Raw genomic sequence first — 20,752 nt, 5'->3', positions numbered from 1 at the left:
TGCCGCGGAGGGGGTAGGTCAAAACTGAAAAAGTGTACTCCTCATATGGTGAGCCCACTTTTTAATTTGGTCTGGCTTTGGGCTCGTAAATTAATGGGCCGTCTTGAAGATTATTTTTCGGTTCGGGCCTCTCTGTCTCCGCAACCGGGTCACTTGGTTGGATCCGGACCTTTTTCTGAACATCTTGGTCATACTGTTTACACAAACCACCACCTCTCAATATTTTAATTTCTCTTTACCAAAACTTTCAAGTTTGTGATTATTACTGAGAAACGCTTCGCAGGTAAATATCACACAATATGCGGAATTAATAGATATTTAACTATAAGTATATAATCACTAAAATATGTAAAATCAAACACAAGAATTTTGGTAACGAAGAGAAAATCTTTTAAAAAATGTTTTAAAAGTAAAATCTCTCCGAGTCAATCAAACTCAGGAAATCACTATCAGAAAGATATTTAGAGATTACAAACACGATGAACACTTACTACCCGATGTAAGTCCTTGACTCTGTAAGATCGACAAGCCTCCAACTCGTCTCCTCACTCACAATCTCCTTTAATGTGATTCTCATTTACTAGACCCTTCCAATAGACTTCTAAATGAAACTTACAATAATTTTCTAAGAGGAACAATTAAGCTCACAACAAATGTTCTCTCTAAGCATAGCCTCTCACAAAACTTAGGGTGAAATATCGTACATTTCTCTCTATAAAGATGTATTTATATCATTTGCAAAACCTTAGACCTGGGCCCACATAAAATACACAATTTGTACATAAAACATACAAGGCGTCTAGACGGGGCCTTGCGATGGGGATAAAACTAACTTGCTGGAATTCATGTTCGGACGGGCTATCTTCCTGTCCGGACGGGGCCTTGCGTTGGAGATTAAAAAGGCTTGGAACTAATAATTACCACCAAAGGTCTCTCCATACATTCAAGTTTGTTTGGGAGCCCATGGACCGGTACTCCGAGCAAGTGAACCCTATATCCTATGATACTCGAGGCACTTTAGGCCTCGACTTCTCTCTCTCACATTTATGCCCAAAATCTAATGAAATTCGGACCAAAAATTATAGGAAAATCATTTCTCATTAAAACACAACATTTTGATTATTGGCACTCAATTACTTGTGTGCTTTGTCTTTTTCACCCATCCGAATGAGTAAAGGTCAAACATTAACTTTTTACTTTTATTTATATTTTTGGTTTGAAGGTCACCTTTGATTGAAACACTGGTAAACTAGTCTTGAATGCAGACTTGAGATTCTGACCTCTTAAACTTAATTAATTAAGTCAATTAAGAAGCCTTCGTAATTCCTATATTCATAGCGGAACCATTTGGTCCTTGTAGTAGTATTTATTCTTTGGTCCAAAAAGAAGAAAAATGGGAAGGAAAAAAAGAAAAAGAAAAAGATACTTAACGTAGGTTTGGTATAAGGATTAAACTCATGAAATGAAATAATTATTTCTAACTTTGATAAGATTTTTAGCATTTGAGTAGTCATTCCATGAAAATGGTTATTCTTTAACTTAAGGAATAGTCATACAATTTTTAAAATTTTTTTTTCTCTGGATCGGAATCCACTGCTGGCCACTGTCCAAGTTTATTGGAATTCACCAAAATTTGCCTCTAATCATCGGATTTCGCTGAAATCTACTGTTGGCCGCTATAGTTTCATGTATATTAATTCTTAAACAAATGGAGAAAAAACTATTATTTTAGTAATTTTAGTGAGAACGTACATATCATATGTGTTCTCCTCACCCAACTAAAAAATATGAATACATATTCAATTTCTTAATGAAATAACCCCTCCGCATAGGAAACGCGATTGTGTTGCCCCTTGAATGGATTCCCGAAACTTGCTAGTTCAATAGCATTCAATTATACGTGAAAAAAATGGTGAGGAAGTAGAAAGAAAAACAATAAAAAAAAAATTGAGACGAATTTTACCATTTCTGTTCATCAAGATTCACGGCGCGCGGACATGATTGGTTGTGGTTTGATTCCCTTAATTGCCAGGAAGAAATTTCTTGTGGACGAGAAGACGAGAAGTCATTCATTTTTGTTGACCGTCGTATGTTGACTTTGTCATGGTCTATGGTTGTTATTTTTATTATTTTTAATTTCTGAGCACGTCGTGGTCTATATATTCTTAACTCCATGCCCTTCAGATCTCCCAATCTTTGACCTAGCATTTCTTATTTGCATACATATAATTACAAAGGAGAAAGAAGAATGAGTTGAATATAACATTTATTGTAATGTTAATTTATTTTCACAATAGTTTCATATCCTTGTATTTTAAAAAAACAAAAGAAAAGTCACTTAAACACATATATAATATATAAGTTGAATAAAAAAAAAAAAAAAAAAAATACAACATTGTGCTTGTCAAATTCACTGGTTATATCAAGTGCTGATTACCTTATTTAAAATTATGATAAGAAGCTAGTTTAGTAGTTTGAAATGGTGGACCGGGAGTATCGAATTAGTACTTGGGAGGATTGTTATGTTTCAAGATTAAACGAGATCTGATAACTTAATGTATGTTATGTTATTTGATCTGCTTATGTTGTCGGTTAATATGAAAAAAGGAATTAATAAAGAAGAAAAGGGTAAAGGGGATGGAACCAAAAATTCATCAAGTTTGGTCAAGAAAAGCATTAAATAAATGAGAGGTTGTCGTGGAGAGTGGGGTTAGAGAATGGAGGAATGATGAGTTCTGTTCGTTCGTCTTGGGCCTTAATTGGCACTTTCTTTGAAAAAAAGGGTTGGATTTAATTAAGATTACAATCGATCGAGAAGAAAAAAAATAATGTGATAAGCATTTTTTTTTTTTTTTAATAAATAAATGAAGAGTAAAACAAAGTAGCGAGTGGCTTGTAACAGAGCCATCTGTCAGGCACCAGCTGGCCAGGGTGCCCACCACACCACCATTGACCCAATTCCCCAGTCAATGCAGGAATGGGTGTATTATCAATTATGGGATTTGGTTTGGTTAATGGGTGGACCACACTTCACAAATGATAGGTTGATAATAATCAGGATGATTATTTATGGCCGCACGCTAAAATCATAAGTCGTAACAAGAAAATTAGAGTTGACTTTAGAGGTTAAAAAAGCACTGTTGCAGACATAAAACAAACGTAAATTAGTAACGGTCGGGGCAGGGCAGGGAGGCGAGACTCGAGAGCGCGTTGCCGGTTGCCACACGTACAATAGATAGAGGGAGAATAGTCGTACACGTAGGATGACACGTCGTTCGCGCTTTGAATGGCATCGGCGCCTCACTCCCCCTGGCTTCTTTAAGTCCTTCACCTTCCCGTGTCTCTCTCTCTCTCTCTCTCTCTCTCTCTGGTGTGAAACAAATACAGAGAGAGTAGGGACTTTAGATAGCTTCTTTTACTTTTCTTCTCTTTAATATTCTTCTTCTTTTTTTTTTGGGAGGGTCGGGGGTTTGACTGTAAAACCTTTCCAAACACGATATGTGAAAGAAGAAGAAGAAGAAGAAGAAGAAGAAGAAGGAATTCGTAGAACAGAGGTCGTCAACTTTGCGGGAAAGAATAAAATTCTTTCAAATTTTCCAATTCGCTCTCTTTCCTAACAGGTTCGTGTTCATTTCCCGTTCCCTCACCTCCACATACATTATAGAATATAGACCCTCCCTTCCCCTTCTTTGTTATCATTACATTAAATCAATTACAAGTAGCATACACACAATCTCTGGATCTTATATATCTATCTCCCAATCTCAAGGTATGTGCTTTATCAACTGTAATTGGACCCGATCTCACCTGCTTTCCTTTGTAATCAATTTTCCAATTTTGCAGATTCTTACTTTTTCTTCTTTTCTAATTTTCGCGTTACATTGTTATGCAATTGACTCATTCTTCTTAGAATCTCATATTTGTTAGTTCAACTCCTTAATTGCTCATGATGATCTATACTTCCTTATAACTTGATCCAGCATTTTCCAACTTGGTACATTTAAAAATTACCCATTTCTGTAGCAGTAGCATTCAATTTCAATTTTGTTTGCGTTTCACTCCACCTCCTGCATATCTTAAGCAACTATCTCAGGTGTATTTATTCAATTTGTTACATCCTATATTAATATTTAACATGTATAGATCCTCTTTCTTTTTTCTATTTTTTGCCAAATTTTGCTGGTATATTCCTACTTTCCTCGCCTTACTGTACAGGTTGACCTTACTGAATCAATTTATCTCGAGTTTAAGTTCCTGGGTCCTCTTCGTTCTTTATGTTTAATTTCATTGCAGCCCTTTTCATCCACAACTTCCCTGTATTTTGGGTATCCCTTCAAATTTTTCTTTAAAGAAACATAAGACTTTTAAATGCTAGCAAATGCAAGTCCATCCCATCTACTTCTTGATGGAAAACTTTAACAGGTCACAGAGGTCAAGCTAATTCCAAATGCAATTAGCAGTAAAGTGATTTTTTTTTAATCCAAATCTGATTTAGGAGGCAAAATTGACTCTGACAATGGCATTGCTGCATCTGCTTGAACTTCCACCGGGAATTAAAGTTCAGCTTCCCAGGTTACTTGAGTTAGTTTTTTATGCCTAGAAATCTTTGGGACGATCATTGACCTAAGAGATTATGAGTTAAAACATGATCAAATCTCTAATGGTTTACTAAGTTGGTATGATTGGGCAACTTCATCAAAGACAATTGAAAACCACAACCTTTCGATATGGCTTCTGCTAATATTAAGTCATCTGTAGAATTTTCTTTGCTCTTCATTGTCCCACAATTTGCAATTACGAAATCTGTCATTCATACATTTATCTGATGTTTGTGTATATCTTTGTTTCTATCTGAATGCAGATGGTGAGAGCCTCATAGTATTTCAACAAAAAGTTTCATGGATGAATCTGGTATTTAATATTTAATTTTCTGTCAAAGTGGGTGTTGGAAGCCTACTCTTTTGTTGATCACGACCACATATCTGGACCAAGATGACCAGTGGGTTGACTACTAAAGTTCGACTGGTTAGATGCCCCAAATGTCGTCAGGTTCTTCCAGAGTTGCCAGTCTATACTCTATTCAAGTGCGGTGGATGTGACACAATTCTCCAAGGTAACAATCTAAAAGATTTAAGAACAAGATAGATAAACTCTGAGAATACAGATTAGTTTATGGTTGCGTGACAGGTGCAGGGAGTAGACATAATCAATTCAGGAAATCTCTAAAACTTAAGATGTGGGCTTAGGATGATTATAATCATCTACCATCTCAACCTCATGTAAAATTTGTAAACTATTTTATTGAATGAAAATAAGCTAACAGACATTGTATTCTCCTTGTATTGGAATTGTTTTCAATACAATAGTGTGTTATTCCCCATTGTTTGGACCCCTTACTACTACTGCTTTCTTTTGATGGACCATCTTTACTATCTTCAGGTTTGACCATCACGTTCATCCATTTTATCTGCTTTCTACAGATAATCTTGCTACCTTTAAAGTTTTATATTAATTTTTAAAATCCTCTTCCTGCGTGCAGCAAAAAATCGAAAAAATCATGTGAAAAGCAGGGAAATTGGCTTACATGAAACAGATGCTACTCAGACTAATGCATTGGGTATTGTTACTGAAGATGATGTGAAAAGCAGGGAAATTGGCTTACATGAAACAGATGCTGCTCAGACTAATGCATTGGGTATTGTTACTGAAGATAGAGAATCTAGCTACTCTAGTCACAAAGATATTCTTCCTTCCTCGGGTGAATGTTCTTCGGACCAAAACAATGAGAGGGATCAAAGACAATCTGGGGATGGCAATAGTGAGCAGCTTGGAGATATAAATTTATCAAACGAAGACCAGAACAGTGAGCAGGATGAAATCAAGTCTAGGGATAGCAATGATGAGAAGCTTGGAGGCATACACTTATCAAATGACGACCAAAACAATGACATTGCTACAACTGAATCTTGGGACTGCAATATCAAACAGCCTGGGGTTTCCGAGGAAGTGCGTTTGTCAGCTGAGCTTGTTCCTCGTGGGAATGAAGAGTCATCACCAACGGCAGGAGCAAATTCAGAAGTAAAGGAAAATGGTGAGGGCTTACCATTGGCCGGAGAAAACTTAGAAGTAGGTATCAATGAAGGTGATTCTAATTTCAGAAGCTTGAATACTGACAATATAGTGGCTACAACGGGGAGTACTTCTATTGTTACTCATCACGAGCCAGCAAGGGAAAGCATTTCACTAGATACCCTTACATCTTCTCCTAATGAACAGTTAGAGCAACCTCAGAAAAATTATCGTGTATTTGACCGGGTAAGGTCCACAGATACGATAGAAACCGCAGAGTTTGCCAATCCCAGCTCTGAGCTCAGCGGTAGATTTGGAGAGATGTCTAAATCCCCAACAACAAGAAGTTACTATGCCTATGAGGGCAGCGTATCTTCTTACGATGGGACGGATGACCAATTCCCTGAACATCAGATGCGTTCATCTAGGCGTAATGATAAGGTTGCAAACTCCATTCTTTCTGAAGAAAGGCAAAAAAAGGACAAATTTCTGCTGAACAGCATGATGGACCGGAAGCATCTTGTCAGTAAAGTAGTTTTGTCACCCACTAAGAAGTATTCAGCCAATAAACGCAACAAAATGCATCAAGATGAATTGCTGGAACCCACAACCCATGGCCGCCCAGAAAGAAACTGGAGGAGACACGAGAGAGAAAATTATCCATCTAGGGTGCCTTTCTATGGAATGGGTTCCCTTGCTGGCTATGAAGATGTTGGACCTTCAAATCAAGTGCATAATCAGTTCCACCGCAATACAAGCTTTCAATCATCAGACAGGTCTGATTACCTTGAACAGGACAAGACGAAATTGCTGCAAATTGTTTCTGAATTGCAGGATGAAATTAACAAAAGATGCTATCTGAATGGAAGGGTTTCCACTTGGGAGGAAAAGCATATTCCAGCTTACTATGATCATGAGGCACCTGAGGGGGCATTTCGCAATGACTTAATTAATCCTAGGTTTCCTGGAAGAGGCAGGCCGGGCAGCAGCTGGCTCCAGCAGCACAATTTCTCGCACATACCTTTCTCAGGGGAGACAACATGCAGTAGACATGAAGCTCATCACTCTTGTCTCCATTGCCATCCCCAGGACTGGCAGTGCTCAGCACAGTTGCCTCCTCCGTCCACCCTTTTCCATAATAAAGGGTTATGCAGGCTCCATGCTGGTAACAATTTTTACAACTCTTTGCCTTCAAGTCCCCAACTGTATGTGAACTCTGAGTTCCCCATACACACTCGCGAAACAAAGTCTGAAGAGCAGAGGCATAAAGACCATGAGGTGAAGAAATACCATTTGGCTAAGCGACATTTCCGACCCATAGCAGGTGGTGCCCCTTTCATAACTTGCTATAATTGCTCCAGCCCACTGCAGCTACCTGCAGATTTTCTTCTCTTTAGAAAGAGATTTCATCAGCTAAGGTGCGGTTCTTGTTCAGAGCTGCTCAAGTTTTCACTTCAGAACAGAACCCATTTAGTTCCATTTGCACCCATTGCCATGGACCCTCCACCAAGTGAGGTCGATGACTATAGTGATGCTATTAATGGGAGGTTGGTCTCAGCATCTCACGTCAATGCTTCTCCATATGCGGATCCTGTGTCATGTTCTGATGATTACGGGCTCTCCTACTCCACTGAAGGAGATCCTCTTCCCTCGTTTTTCCATGCCCTCCAAGGCAATGTAGATGAAACAAACATGTCGTCCGATCCTTTCAAGCCTGTGGGTGCGAGACAGGAGTCTGTTTTGAAGCAGTCCCATAACAAACATAAGAATTTCGTGGGAAGGTATGAATCAGCTGGACCTTCCTCCAATTCGTCCAATGCAGAGATACCATCCTCCTCAGAAATTGAGCCTAGATCAAGCTCCCCACTTCATCGGCTCATGGGTTATTCTTCACCGAGCCAGGTCATAAATGGGCTTGGGCCTTCTGGCACAGGAGCAAGGTCAATGAGATGAGGGATGTTGCGACAGTTGTGGGGAATACGCTAAAAATGGAAACAGTACTGTAGTACCCATTTCTTGGAGGGTGAAGCATTGAGGAGTCTGAGGTTGATTTGTTTTCTCACTACGTGTTACTTGGTGATCTAACATGAAAGAAGATTCATAGATTCATCCCTTTGCTCTGAAAGTATATAGAAATAGAAACCAACGGTTTTGATTGTTGTATATGTAGATATTTACACAGATTTCTATTTAAATTTGTTTATTTGTGTATATTATAGTTGACCGTGTGTAATGAGTGTTCAAACTTCTTATCTCTATTCAGTGTTTGATTTTCGATTATCATATCACAGAGAGATACGTGACATTGATTCTGGTACAAATAAGGTATTAAAGAGATGGATTCTCAAGTGTTATTTACTATTTTCTTTTATTCTACGTTGCCTTCTTTTTATCAAGGTTGCACCTTGCCTCCTAAATGTTTCAGTTTCAATACCCTCCCTCAAGTTTGCTTCTCTAGAACATGAAACAAAGTTATGGTTGAGGCCTGCAATGTTTAGCCGATGTCGGTCTGGCAGAGACCTTTCTAGGAACTGCCCACTCTGTCTGGTTTCACAATCAACAGACCATGATTGAAGGAAAAAGATTGCCTTTGATCCGAAGGAACCATGATTTCGAGTATTCTAAGTATTGGGTCTCTGAAAATCATAATATGACGATGAAAACAAAGGCTCAAATTAAAAATATCCTTTTCCTCTTCTTAACGAGCCCCCAAAACATAACAGGTCAGGCTTATTGGTCACGCATATAGTCACCGGCAGAACAGTCAATCAGCCATTGCTGTTGCACCTGAAAAGTATATGGTGGGAGTGTGATAGATCATTCTAGCAATACAATGATGAAGCAATACGTTGCTGCTGCAAATGAAAAGTCGTTGGGATTGTTAGACGAGGTGGTAATGAAAGCCACGTACTTGGTGATCTAATATACATTGAAAATCCTCAGGCAAGACGAAGAAGAAAGAGGATGTCATCAACCCAGCTGGAGAAAGCTAAGTTATGGACCCTTCTCCAAAAATCCGGAACAACGCAATGAAATGAGACTAGTTGGTTAAAGACAAGGCTACAGTAGAAAAGTTCATACAATCATCAAATGCAGAAAGCACCAGGAATAGAGAGAGAGAGAGAGAGAGAGAGAGAGAGAGAGGAACAAATTAATGCTCATACAGCAGAAATAACAAATCATTGCGAGTGCAAATATTTTCCTTCTTAGTATTTCTATCGGGTGTGTATAATTCCAACTCTGTACTGCTAGCCATATCTACAAAAGTAAAAACAAAAATAAAGCCTTTGACCTAGGAGGATGTATGTCTATATAAGGGTGATTCACTTGAAACTGTCTCCATATTTGCTTCTTCGATTCGAAACAATGGAGATCCTCTGGTCTTGAAGCATATTCAAGTTGGGAGCCAACAACCGGGTGTACCGGTCAAAATACAGAAGCTGCTTCATGAGAAGTGCAAATTCACGAGGAAATCTCAATCCATATGATTCACTAACCCGAACCTGTGGAACAGTAAAAAATATAAAACGGTTTAAAACTAGTGATTACCATTTCGCAGACCCAAGGATATAGTCACCTACCAATTCAAGAAATTCCTCAACGTTTTTAGTCTTACTTTATGCTTTTTACCATTTTAATGTATATATTTATTTGCTGGCACCACTTCATTTAGATGGTCAGGAAGAGTGGAACACTACATCTAAATCTGTGGTGGTCAGGAAGAGTGGAACACTACATCTAAATCTGTGGTGTTTCCACAGTCCTGTAGGCAGCCAATAATTTGTTATATCGATATTAATATTCATTAGTGAAGAGCTAGCATAGCACCTACTAAAACCAATAAAGTTGCTGGCTAACATGCCTAAATAACAGCCGTTTGTATTGAACAATATATTGTAGAACAACTTACCACATCAAGAAAGAGTGCATTCATTTGCCTCTCATCAACAACTAGATTAGCAGAGACAGCAGTTTCCCCTGTTGTTGTCCCCCTGGCTGTTGCTACAACTATTTCTGTATCCAAATCCTGCCAAAAAAAAATTATTCTGGACATAAATGTGTTGGCCAAGCAGGTTCTAGCCAAAAAACTCATGATCATAGAACGTCAGTTGTACATTTTAAATTATTAATCATCCAACCGTGGAATCACTTATACTTGGCCAAGGAAACCTCTTACAGTTCATATTCTTTCACCATATAATAACAATAAACAACATCCACAATAACAACAACAACAACAATATCCATAATAATCATTTTTTGATAAGCAATAAAGCTTTATAAGAAAAAAAGGAACAAGTTTATCTTTTGCCTTGAATTCCCCTCTTTCCCCCATCATCAAATTAAACTATCTCAGGCTTCACATTAAGCGCCACAAACTTTGAATATGGAACAAAAAATTATTACAGAATAACTACTTAACCTACGGCCCTTAACTCATTTACTTCATAGAGCTATAAAGTCATGGCATTCTTAAACATAACAGTTAGTTTTGGGAAAAAAAATCAATAGATATCAACTGCATAGGTAGACAGTTCTTGCCTGAATTGATGAAAATATCTTTTCCAAGTCTCTTGCAAATGCCCTAGAATCAATATCCGTGTTTGTAGCCCCCATTTCAATCAAGGCAGATGCCATTGACTCATACTCTTCAGTTGAAATAGATGCCAAAAATACTTCCATAGCAGCCCATGTTTTTGGGGATATACGCCCAACAATTCCTGTAATTTAAATGTATTCTGTGTTACATGCAAGAATGCTTTCATGTACAAATACTCAATGTTAATAATGACAACAGAATTAGTTCACAAGCATATGAATTGTCATTTTATATGATGGAAACTAAAAAAATAACACAGAAATTAATAGCCACTTTTGTTAATGGAGAGTACAAGAAAATCAGGAAGAGAATTAGTCACCTGAAGTGAGGGCAAGAGCTACAACTTTCTCAAACCAAATCCTAGTTACAAATATAAAGTACTCAGAAATCATTGTTTTGGCAAGGCTAATGTGACAATGCTTCAAGCCTCCTCTGGAATCAGCTGCCTCCAGGGGGCGGATGCGCTTAAATATCCCCTTTTGTGGGTTGGGTAGGCTGGAATTAGTCACCTTGCCTTTATGCTCCATTAAATATTAACTAGTGTATGTTTTTTCTAGAAATGGAATAAATTAATTTGTAACTCCCATATTACTTAATATTTCATTAAATGTGCTAACATATCATCTAAGGGGATATCGCAACCTTGACAATGGGAATTTTATGGAAAAGGTCACGAGTTCCAGTTTGAAAGTATATAGTGTAAAAAAGTTTATAAACTAGAAATATATCTGCTGATAATCAATAGATAAACCACATTGTTGATAAAAACATCAGGTTTAAAACCATAAGAAAGTTAAGTGTCGATGCTTAGTATCCTCCTAATTTGGTACTTGGCCAATCCCAATCCCAGAGAAAGGAGGAGCATTGTGGTGGTTAATGGCTAACGTAAGACTTATTTGCTTTATACGAATAACATGTCTGTAAAGTGAGCATAAGGAATGAGAACATCAAAAGGGATGAGGGTAATGCTTACAAAGATAAGATAAGGAATTAAAATCTGTTCTAACTTAGAGGTGACTCCTAAAAGATAAAGGGGTGCCACTTAAGATGGTTTGACCGGTAAATGTGCCAGTGAAGTGAGTAATGTAAAAACATACTAAGACTTTGGTCCTACCATACATAATATCCTAAAAGATCACAGCTAAAACTAAATCATAAATTAAAACCCATAATAAGAGATAAATGCTTACCAAAATCAAGAAACCCAATACGGCCATCACGTAACAACCACAAATTGCCTGCATGCACATCTGCATGGAAGGATTCACAGGCAAGCAAACTACCAAACCTGTATTAACATTTCATCAAAAAATTGATGTTTTAACACCTGGACTGAAATAAACATCAACCTTGCAAGCACATGCATGAAAATTAAGAGATTGGTCCTACCATACATTAAGGGCAGTTATGAGACTAGCCTCTGGACTAGAAACCAGCGAACTTATAGACTCTAGATCAGTAAGAGGAACTCCATAAAGCCTCTGCATTGTCAGAACTCGTCGGGTGCTGCAGTGGTGATACACTTTTGGAGCTGTAGCCTGCCTTGTCAGTCCCATGGTTTCTAAATATCCCCTAAAGGACTCAATATTTGCAGCCTCCTTGTAAAAGTCAACTTCTTCAAGCATAGACTCTCGAATGTCTTTAACAATACCAACCTACTGAATGGAAGTTTAATTACGTGAAAGCTTCAAGCTATCATCATTCTAGAAACAATGAAAAAAATAATCAAACAATATTCATGAATAATATGGAAAATGCTATTGATTCTTTCCAATAAGGACAGAGAAGTAAATACACCACAACAAAAACATAATATGTCATCACTGCATTAGACTATTTCACATGCCACTAAGTTGGGTGCAACTAAAACTTGAATTTACATCCCAAAATTTGATTGCAACAATGCAGAACTAAAGAAAATGCTAACGGATGATAATTGTTAAACATATGAGTTATGAAATATCTTGAGGAGGTGTTTATACTAGTAATCCAAAATAAGCATTAAAGTAATTAGTTCCAAATTTGTACCAGTGATGCACGGCTGAATTCAGGATTCAAAAACTCCAATATGCGAGCAACAATGTAAACAAAATTCAGATCTGCCACCAATATATCCTCTATTCCAGGTTTCAAGACCTTTATAACTACATCCTCTTGGGAGCCTCTAAGCCTTGCACCATGAACCTAGACATAGTAAATTCTAATCTGTATCAGTCAGAAATATATTATTAAAGGGGAGAAAAGGGGGGAGTGGGAAGAGAAGATATTAACCTGTGCTATTGAGGCTGAAGCAATAGGAGTCGAGTCAACATATTCATAAACACTATCTATGGGTCTCCCCAATTCCTCATGCAAAATCCTTTGAATATCTTCAAAAGGAACTACAGGAGCTCTATCAAAACAGTTCTGAAACTCTTGGACATACTCTGGTGGGAACAATGTGGGTGCAGATGCTATGAACTACCAATTGCAAGCCAAGTTATTCATTAGTTACAATGTACCTCACATATAGAAGATAAATTAACTGCAAAGAATGAGAATCAAAAAAGAAATTTATATCCTAGAGGAAAGGAATGAACTTATTAAGTGGCCATACAAGTTCCATTGCATTTTTTATGGTCAAATAACTTTTCTTTTTCTTTTTTTTTTTGGGGGGGGGGAGAATAACTCTTGAAAGAAAAAAAAACCCATCAAGACTTACCTGACCTAATTTGATATAAGTTGCACCCAGGCGTTCAAACAATCTCCTCAAATAAAGGGGCGAAAGTAGTCCAAGCTGCATTTCAGTTGCTAATCTAGCAGATGAATTTGTTGACTGCAAAAGATGAAAAACTGTCAATATTTCTGTCAACATTGTCAGATTTGTCACGACTCGAGGAAAGTGTTTGTGGTATCTATACTATACTCCAAAAGGAGTAGTCGAAGTTACTTACAGCTCTCTAAAATCACTTATGGGGCTTGAGACCCATTTAACATCATCAAAACCTATCCAGCTTAACTTTATAGTGTGTCATAAGATTTGTTTGAGGTTTATGATGTCAAATTATTATTGAGCATATCCATTTACTACAAACAAGATAAATAGGTAGAACCGGGTCATAGAACAGTGAAGGAAATGATAATCGGATAGCCTTTGCAGTCCGTTCAATTGAACCATATCACAAGTGCTCATTTTCTTCACCTTCAAAGCCACACTGCAATAAGGGCTTTGACTTTTCTACGCACTCTTTTCTCACCTGATGAACTTCCCAGAAAGGAATACCGATAATGAACGGGAAGAACATCCCAAAAGGAGCGAGACAGGTGTAAAAGGGGTACCTTGGATACATCAGCAAGCCACTCGCCACCAACACCGATAAATGCTTGGATACCTTGGGCCAGCCGGATGGCACCACGTGGACCAGTGTTTACGGATGTCTGGACAATATCCTCAACCAGTTTAGGCAGCCTCTCCAAACTATCTGAAAGATAACAACAATGATTTTTCAAAAAAAAAAAAAAAGCTTCGGTTTAATCATACAACTTTACATTTGGATAATGAAAATCACCAAACTTAGCATAAGAAATGATAGTCGGATGAGTATTTGGATTGCCACTGAAGCTTGATAAATTCAGCTACTTGAAAGAAACATGCCCATTAAAAGAAAAGGAAAAATACCTTGGAGGCGGGTGGAAGAGAAAAGATCCTGGGCTTGAGAATAACGGGCAGAAAGAGTGAAACGCTTTGAGCCACGACCATTCGGGTGCCTTCTTCTTGAAGAGTTATCTTTGTCCGAGAATAACATCTGAGGACGATGAAGATGATGATGACGATGGAACACCGGTATTATTGATAAGCGACCGCCTCTCACAGCTGAAACCGCCATTTCCTCCTCTAAATTCAGCTCCAGACGCTGTCTTTCGACCAAAATCTGAGATTTTTTTTTTTTCTTCTTTTCTTTTATTCGATTGATTTTTATTACTGATTGACACGTGGGAAGTGATACAGAAGGCAAACAATCCTTCGATGGGGAAAGGGAATAGAAGAAAAAAAACAAAGAAAATGAAAAAAAAAAAAAACAAAACAAAAACAAAACAAAACAAATCAAAAGAAAGTGGTAGACAAAACTCTGGTTTTGCAGGTTGTTAACGTGGCATGCTTTTGGCCGTAGATGTCAAATTGCTGATCCGGCAATGTTTCAAAGATTGTCGTATATCCTGATCCCGCGGCTAAAAAACAAGTCTCGAACGGCGTCGTTTGTCTAGTTGGGTGGAGTCCAGTCTAATGGGCCTTTCATTCATTACGCATATACGACACAAAGAGTCAAAGACTACGGAGAATCGTGAAATTGAGACCGCCACGTGGCACGCCCATTGCCAGAGATTCAGATTCGCATGCACACTTTCACATTGCTCCATCCTTTACACATAACAATAGCAACCTTGATAAGGAATTCATCACCACTCAGTCGGCTAAAAGCTTGATAGAGTTCACGACAACATTCATTGATGAGATATCACAATTTCAACAACTCTTGAATCAATTCTTTTATATATATATATATATATATATATATATAAAAGAATTGATTCAAGAGTTGTTGAAATTGTGATATTATATTGAGACAGATATATCAAATAAAAATATGATTTCTCGCATTTCTCAAAATCCTATTGGTGGGTGAGTTTTCACTCTCAAGATTTGTGAACGTTATTGTACAATAAAAATCCCATCGAGCAAATTGGACAACAATTTCAGTTGTTAAGACAACTCTTTCCCAGCCACAGATTAGTCAAGTTGGCTGTGGCTGCAATTGTTACAATGAAGCTGAGAGGGGTCCAAACAGAATAACTTAAGAATCTATATCTGAACTGGAATCTGATTCTGCATCTGGTTGAAATTCTTTGGGTTTGATTCTATTGGTATTGGCTTCAATTGGGGGAAGTCCCTCATCATCACTAGATTCAAGCACATTCTCTTCTTGTTGGGAAGTCTGCCCATGCAAACTCCCATTGGAACCATCCACATTTGTAGATTTGAATATTTCTGGCCTGCATTGAGGGGTAGAAGCAAAATTATAAGGAATGTGAAACCAGAAAGTACAAACACGGAAACAATTTAAGGACACCAGCGTGCTCATGTTTTCCAATGAGAGCATAGAGAAAATAATAAACTGCTACATCTACTAGTCAACTGATTCAGTTGCGTCAACTCCACAAGCCAACCTTGACATCCGACCAGGTTTGCATTATCGACAAAGCTATCAGATTAGGTGCCTGTTGGTTTCAAGTAATGCCCGGACTCAATTTCAACTCACTAGTAACTCCGGGTTATAATATTGAAGGAAGCAAGGATACCAACAAAACATTAAATTAGAGAGTTGTGATATCAACTCACAGTTGTTAAAATGCGAAGTAAACTCACCATTCTGGAGATTTCTGAATCGCACGAACTTGTTCATAAAAGAGAACTTGGGAAACAATGCATGAAACCTTGCTGCCTGATTCAAGAGCCTTTTCCATTCCACTTATGTCAACCACAACAAAACTACCTGCATATTGATGAAAGAGCTATTCATATTGTAATTTAGTCCTTTAGAAGATGTCAACCCCAAAAACACACGCACACCAAAAAGTAATAGTTCATCCTAATGCTCTCTTAGCCCACCAACTTCTAAACATTCAGTAACTAAGGGCTATCTTAGTAGCAAAGCCAAATTGGATTTTGAACTCAGAAAACTGATTACAAATAAAATCGTGCTCATTTTTGAGAGCTCCTTGTTCTCAGATAATTAATGGTTAGAAGTACAGAAAACTACAAGGCATTCAGGAAATTTTCTGAAAGCTATTTATCAATTTTTTTTTTCTTCTGAAAACTGTTTCTGAACCCAGCCAAACAACATGCATAATACCATTTTTACTTACAAAAAGAAAACTGTATAATATATGTTTTTCAAGTTTGGGAACATAACTTCTTTTAATCCTCCACCAAATGACCTACTATTTCCTAGAAAGTAAAATGGACTAATAAAATCTATAAATGGCTAGTTGATAAAAGAAAAACCAGAAGCAAATACAAAGGTCAACTCAGAGTTTAAGCTCCGTCCAAGAGTTAACTCACTGACAGAAAAGGTTATATCATAAAGTTTATGGAAGTGAAAAACATATATGACACAAAAGTAATTGATCAACCACAAACAAATAATAACAAGCAACTATCACAATATTAACAACATATAAGTTTGATGGCTTTCCAGACGGAAATTGACTTGACCCAAAGATTCCATAAAACTGCAGGAATGCTCTGTAAATTTACATGGAAAAAAGCTCAACTAGTTTTTTTTTTTTTATAAGTAACTTCATATCATTAATAAAGCGTAGAGAGGCACAACTCTAGTACACAAGGAGAATACAAGAGAACCCCTAAAAGGAAGAAGAAGAACATAAATTCAAAAAATCAGCAAAAGTAGAAACATCCAAGCTATGATACTTTTCTGAATTTGAATTGAGTTAACATGAAGCAAACCTCGTTTAATCCACATGCTCTTTTGAAACTTAGCCGGAAACAATGCCAGTGATTTCTCCCCTTTTGCATCCATTACCTTAGGAGATAGATAAAGGTAGCAGGATTAAAGCATGTCAGTGGAAGGAGGGGAAATATGCTTCTTCAGAAAAGTGCTAGTTAATCAATATTGGGAAAAACCCAATTCCACAAGATCTTTGCACTTCGCAATTCATAGAATGGATAAAGAATCAACTACATGGGTATGACCAAAAGGTCATAAACGAAAAGCTAAGACATTTTTGGGGCCAACACTCATTCTACACACACAAAGAGAAAGCAACTGTAATGTATAAAAAGAAGTTGAAAAGGAAAGAAAAAAGTGTAGCTCTGTACCTCAATGAGATTAGAACCTCGAAGAGAGAGCACTTGCATAATGCCCTGCCCGTCCCGCAGATTCAAGCTGTCTTCCTCTGCTGCCCTCTTCAGATTCTTCCTTCCTCCTTTCATGTCCCCTTTCTTACTCTTACAACTAAACACTTCTAACACCATTCACCAAACACAGCCACTTCAAAATCAAGCTTAGAGGAAACACCTAGCACGCCAATCCTTTGGAAGGCCCTTGATGTTTTGCTAAAGTAGGATTTGGATTCTGATCAGTAGCAATAGAAACAAAAGTTTACACAAACAAAAACTGAAAAAAATAAAAAAATAATAATAATAATAAAAAGAGGGGGATCTTGAAGATGGAGAATTAGGAATGTACTGGAGACTTGAGCATAGCGATGAGGAGGTGAGGGAGGGAGAGAAGAGATGGATGAAACCTTAAACTCAAGTTGGCTTTATTTTGTATTAACTAGTGCGTGGGTTTTTTTTCATATATATTAATATATTAACCTATAACATGCTAGTATATATTCGATAACATCCACACAAAAGAACATATGTATACAAGACAATTGATATTAATTTATAAATTAGATAAGAAAATGTTAAGTTATTCGCTCAAAATGCTACATACAATTTACAAAATTTGTAAACATGATGTTTTTGAACCTCCAGAAAGATAAACTAATAGCAGCCTAAATTCCAATTAAACCCAAAAAAAAAAAAAAAAAAAAAAAAAGGGGAGTGCATGCACAAAAATCCTTGAACCATCTCAACCAATCTAAATTCCTTTTCGAAGCTTTTTATTCTTCAATTCCTTGTCTTGAGTAGTAAAGCAATTACCTGTTTATATGTCCTCTTTCCATATTTGATAATATAGTAATTCACATGTGAGTATGAGAAAATAATACATAACTGCAGCAATTATAAAATACCATTACGAATTTACAGTATGTTACCCCTAACATCCTCTTCGAGAGACATGAGAATATTGATTCTAAGTTTCATACTAATCAATACTAACATCCTAGCTAAACAACACTTGTATTTTTTCTGTTGAACCCACCACTTTCCTATTTTCCGAAAGTGAGATTTCAATTTTGAGAATGTTCATTCTAATCAAGTGTAAATCAAGTATAAAGCTGAATTTAATCTGTATAAATCAACATCATGACTGCATCATTCTAACTATCAAAATCTCAGTTCATAATTTAGTAGCAGATTCATGCCGTTTCTAGTACAACTTCTGAAAAAGAGATATTTTCCAGGTAAATATAGTTCTAAAACAACAAATCTCCCAGAACTATGCTAATTAGTCATCTTTGTTGCACATGTACCATAATCTTCTTATTTCTTATTTCTTTTTTTCCCCCACTCAATGGCATCTAAATAGGACTCGGGGATATACTCTAAACTGCTTAATGTTTTGATGTTTGCACTTGGGTCTGAAATGGTAACACCATTATAAAGTTTCACACGCATATAAGGACAACTTGTCAAAACATGACAAATGTAAGGAAGTTCTATAAAAGGATGTCCCCAAAACAATTTACCAAAACAGGATGTAAAAATTATATTTCTAAAAATTATAGATACATGCAGTTAAAGGGTTATATATTATATAATCAACTAGTCCAATGATGGTTACTTGAAAAGTCTTAAGAGTAGTTCAAACATGAACTACCCTTTGTTTTAAATATTCGGCACAATCACCCAACTTGATCTTACGTACCCTTTATCTTCTCCTCTTCTCTCGTACCTTTCATCGAACAGCTTATAGCTAACAATGGATAACAACTATTCAACCACCACGCACACAAAACCAAACAAAACTGAAAGAGAAACAAATAACTAAAAAGAAACAAAAAGAGGAACTAATGTCATTGGAGTTGTTGGACTATCTGCTGTGTAGGAAGAAGTACGGAGAAAGAGATAGAGCAAAAAGTTTACGAATTGGATAAGTAGATATTAAGTTCTTCTTCTTCCTCTCTTTTTTATTGCCAAATCTCGCTGTCGCTCTTACTCAGATTCTCTTATACTCTCAGTTTGTCACTGTCAGCAATGGGAAGCTTTGGCGCCGGTTTTCTTGACGAGAGATTCCACGTCTTCGGAGCTGGTTCAACGGCTACCGGCACGGCGGCGGTTGAGGTTTGATCAGGTGCTTCTGTGGCTCCATCGTTTTCTTTCTCCAATGGGCACTCTATAAACTTAAGAATTTGCAGCGTGCGTGGGGAGTTACGGAGCGACCGAGAGATGGAGAAACTCTAAACGCATTAAAACTCACGTTTAGGTTTTATGGCTTACCCCTTTGGATTCAGATCCACGGCTAAAATTGCCCTAGCTTTTTTTTAAAAGAGGTATAACGATTAACGACCACAACAATAACCCCAACTTCTCTCTTACGTGGCCACTTTTAAAAATAAATAAATAAATTTATATGGTATAACGACCACAACAATAACCCCAACTTCTCTCTTACGTGGCCACTTTTAAAAATAAATAAATAAATTTATATGGGTGGGTTCTCTTGTAGTACAAAATTTATAAGCTTGTTTATAACCTAAAGAATCAAAATGAAAAACTTCACTTGAGCACAAAACAGAACAACCCACAAAAGTCCAATGATGCAAAAATTACTAAGTAAAACCTAGATGAGAGAACCCCAAAATGCAGAATCTAGGGCATTTTAGCCTGCATAACCCCGGTTGATACAAGTTTGGAGTTTTAGCCGAGAGTGTCCAAATGCATAATTTAAAACCAAAGGTTTCTATTACCTCAAATTTAGTTTCTAATTCATAAAACAAAGCATTTAAGAGAGAGAGAGAGAGTAACTACTTATTGCCGATGGAGGAGAGAGAGAGCCTTCTTCAACGCCGATGGGAGAGAGAGAGAGAGAGAGAGAGAGAGAGACTTTCTTCAACGCAGTGGCCAGAGGAGGAGAGAGAGAGACTACTCGTTGGTGGAGCAAAACCCGTTCTTAGAGAGGGAGGTAGGTTGCCGGTGGCTAGTGGAGAAGTTGGGTCTTTGTTGGGTCATTGTTTGAACTTTATCATTTTCATTTTTAAAATAGGCTAAGCCTAGAACGTGCCACCTACTAAAAAGAAAGTGACATGTACCGAGGTAAGGTAAAAAGATAAAAAGCCTCGGGACCACCCGGTCATTTTGGGGTGGCCCCACATTTGCTTCACATGGCCGCGGCCACCCCGGTTGCCCGA

General features: G+C 37.4%; 3 protein-coding genes across 8 annotated transcripts; 1 reads left to right on the top strand and 2 right to left on the bottom strand.

Annotated features, from left to right (window-relative positions):
* Positions 1-3,377: 3,377 nt before the first annotated feature.
* Positions 3,378-8,325, top strand: LOC132186060 (uncharacterized). The gene is made up of 3 exons (XM_059599836.2): positions 3,378-3,620; positions 4,862-5,113; positions 5,540-8,325. Exons 2-3 carry the CDS (start codon positions 4,993-4,995, stop codon positions 8,020-8,022), a joined length of 2,604 nt encoding a protein of 867 aa, XP_059455819.2. The 5' UTR covers positions 3,378-3,620; positions 4,862-4,992; the 3' UTR covers positions 8,023-8,325.
* Positions 8,326-9,200: 875 nt separating this feature from the next.
* Positions 9,201-14,660, bottom strand: LOC132188647 (Protein kinase superfamily protein). Its single transcript, XM_059603164.2, has 10 exons — positions 14,328-14,660; positions 13,988-14,130; positions 13,371-13,484; positions 12,941-13,129; positions 12,698-12,853; positions 12,059-12,324; positions 11,860-11,957; positions 10,612-10,790; positions 9,980-10,096; positions 9,201-9,572 (listed from the first exon to the last, which is right to left on the bottom strand). The coding sequence occupies exons 1-10, from the start codon at positions 14,533-14,535 to the stop codon at positions 9,393-9,395; spliced, it is 1,650 nt and encodes a 549-aa protein (XP_059459147.1). The 5' UTR covers positions 14,536-14,660; the 3' UTR covers positions 9,201-9,392.
* Positions 14,661-15,280: 620 nt separating this feature from the next.
* On the bottom strand, positions 15,281-20,429 carry LOC132188534 (Nucleic acid-binding, OB-fold-like protein). Of its 6 annotated transcripts, none has more exons than XM_059603024.2 (5): positions 20,373-20,429; positions 17,547-17,802; positions 17,175-17,250; positions 16,074-16,200; positions 15,281-15,700 (listed from the first exon to the last, which is right to left on the bottom strand). In XM_059603024.2, the coding sequence occupies exons 2-5, from the start codon at positions 17,700-17,702 to the stop codon at positions 15,502-15,504; spliced, it is 558 nt and encodes a 185-aa protein (XP_059459007.2). In that variant the 5' UTR covers positions 17,703-17,802; positions 20,373-20,429; the 3' UTR covers positions 15,281-15,501. The 6 variants fall into 6 exon arrangements, with proteins under 6 accessions (XP_059459007.2, XP_059459005.2, XP_059459003.2 ...); XM_059603022.2 differs by having other exon boundaries at positions 17,547-17,783; XM_059603020.2 differs by lacking the exon at positions 20,373-20,429 and adding an exon at positions 19,488-19,880.
* Positions 20,430-20,752: the final 323 nt, after the last annotated feature.

The sequence above is a fragment of the Corylus avellana genome, chromosome 6, assembly GCF_965113065.1.
Source record: "Corylus avellana chromosome 6, dhCorAvel1.hap1.2, whole genome shotgun sequence".
NCBI lineage: Eukaryota > Viridiplantae > Streptophyta > Magnoliopsida > Fagales > Betulaceae > Corylus > Corylus avellana.
This window is presented reverse-complemented; position numbering and strand designations above follow the sequence as displayed.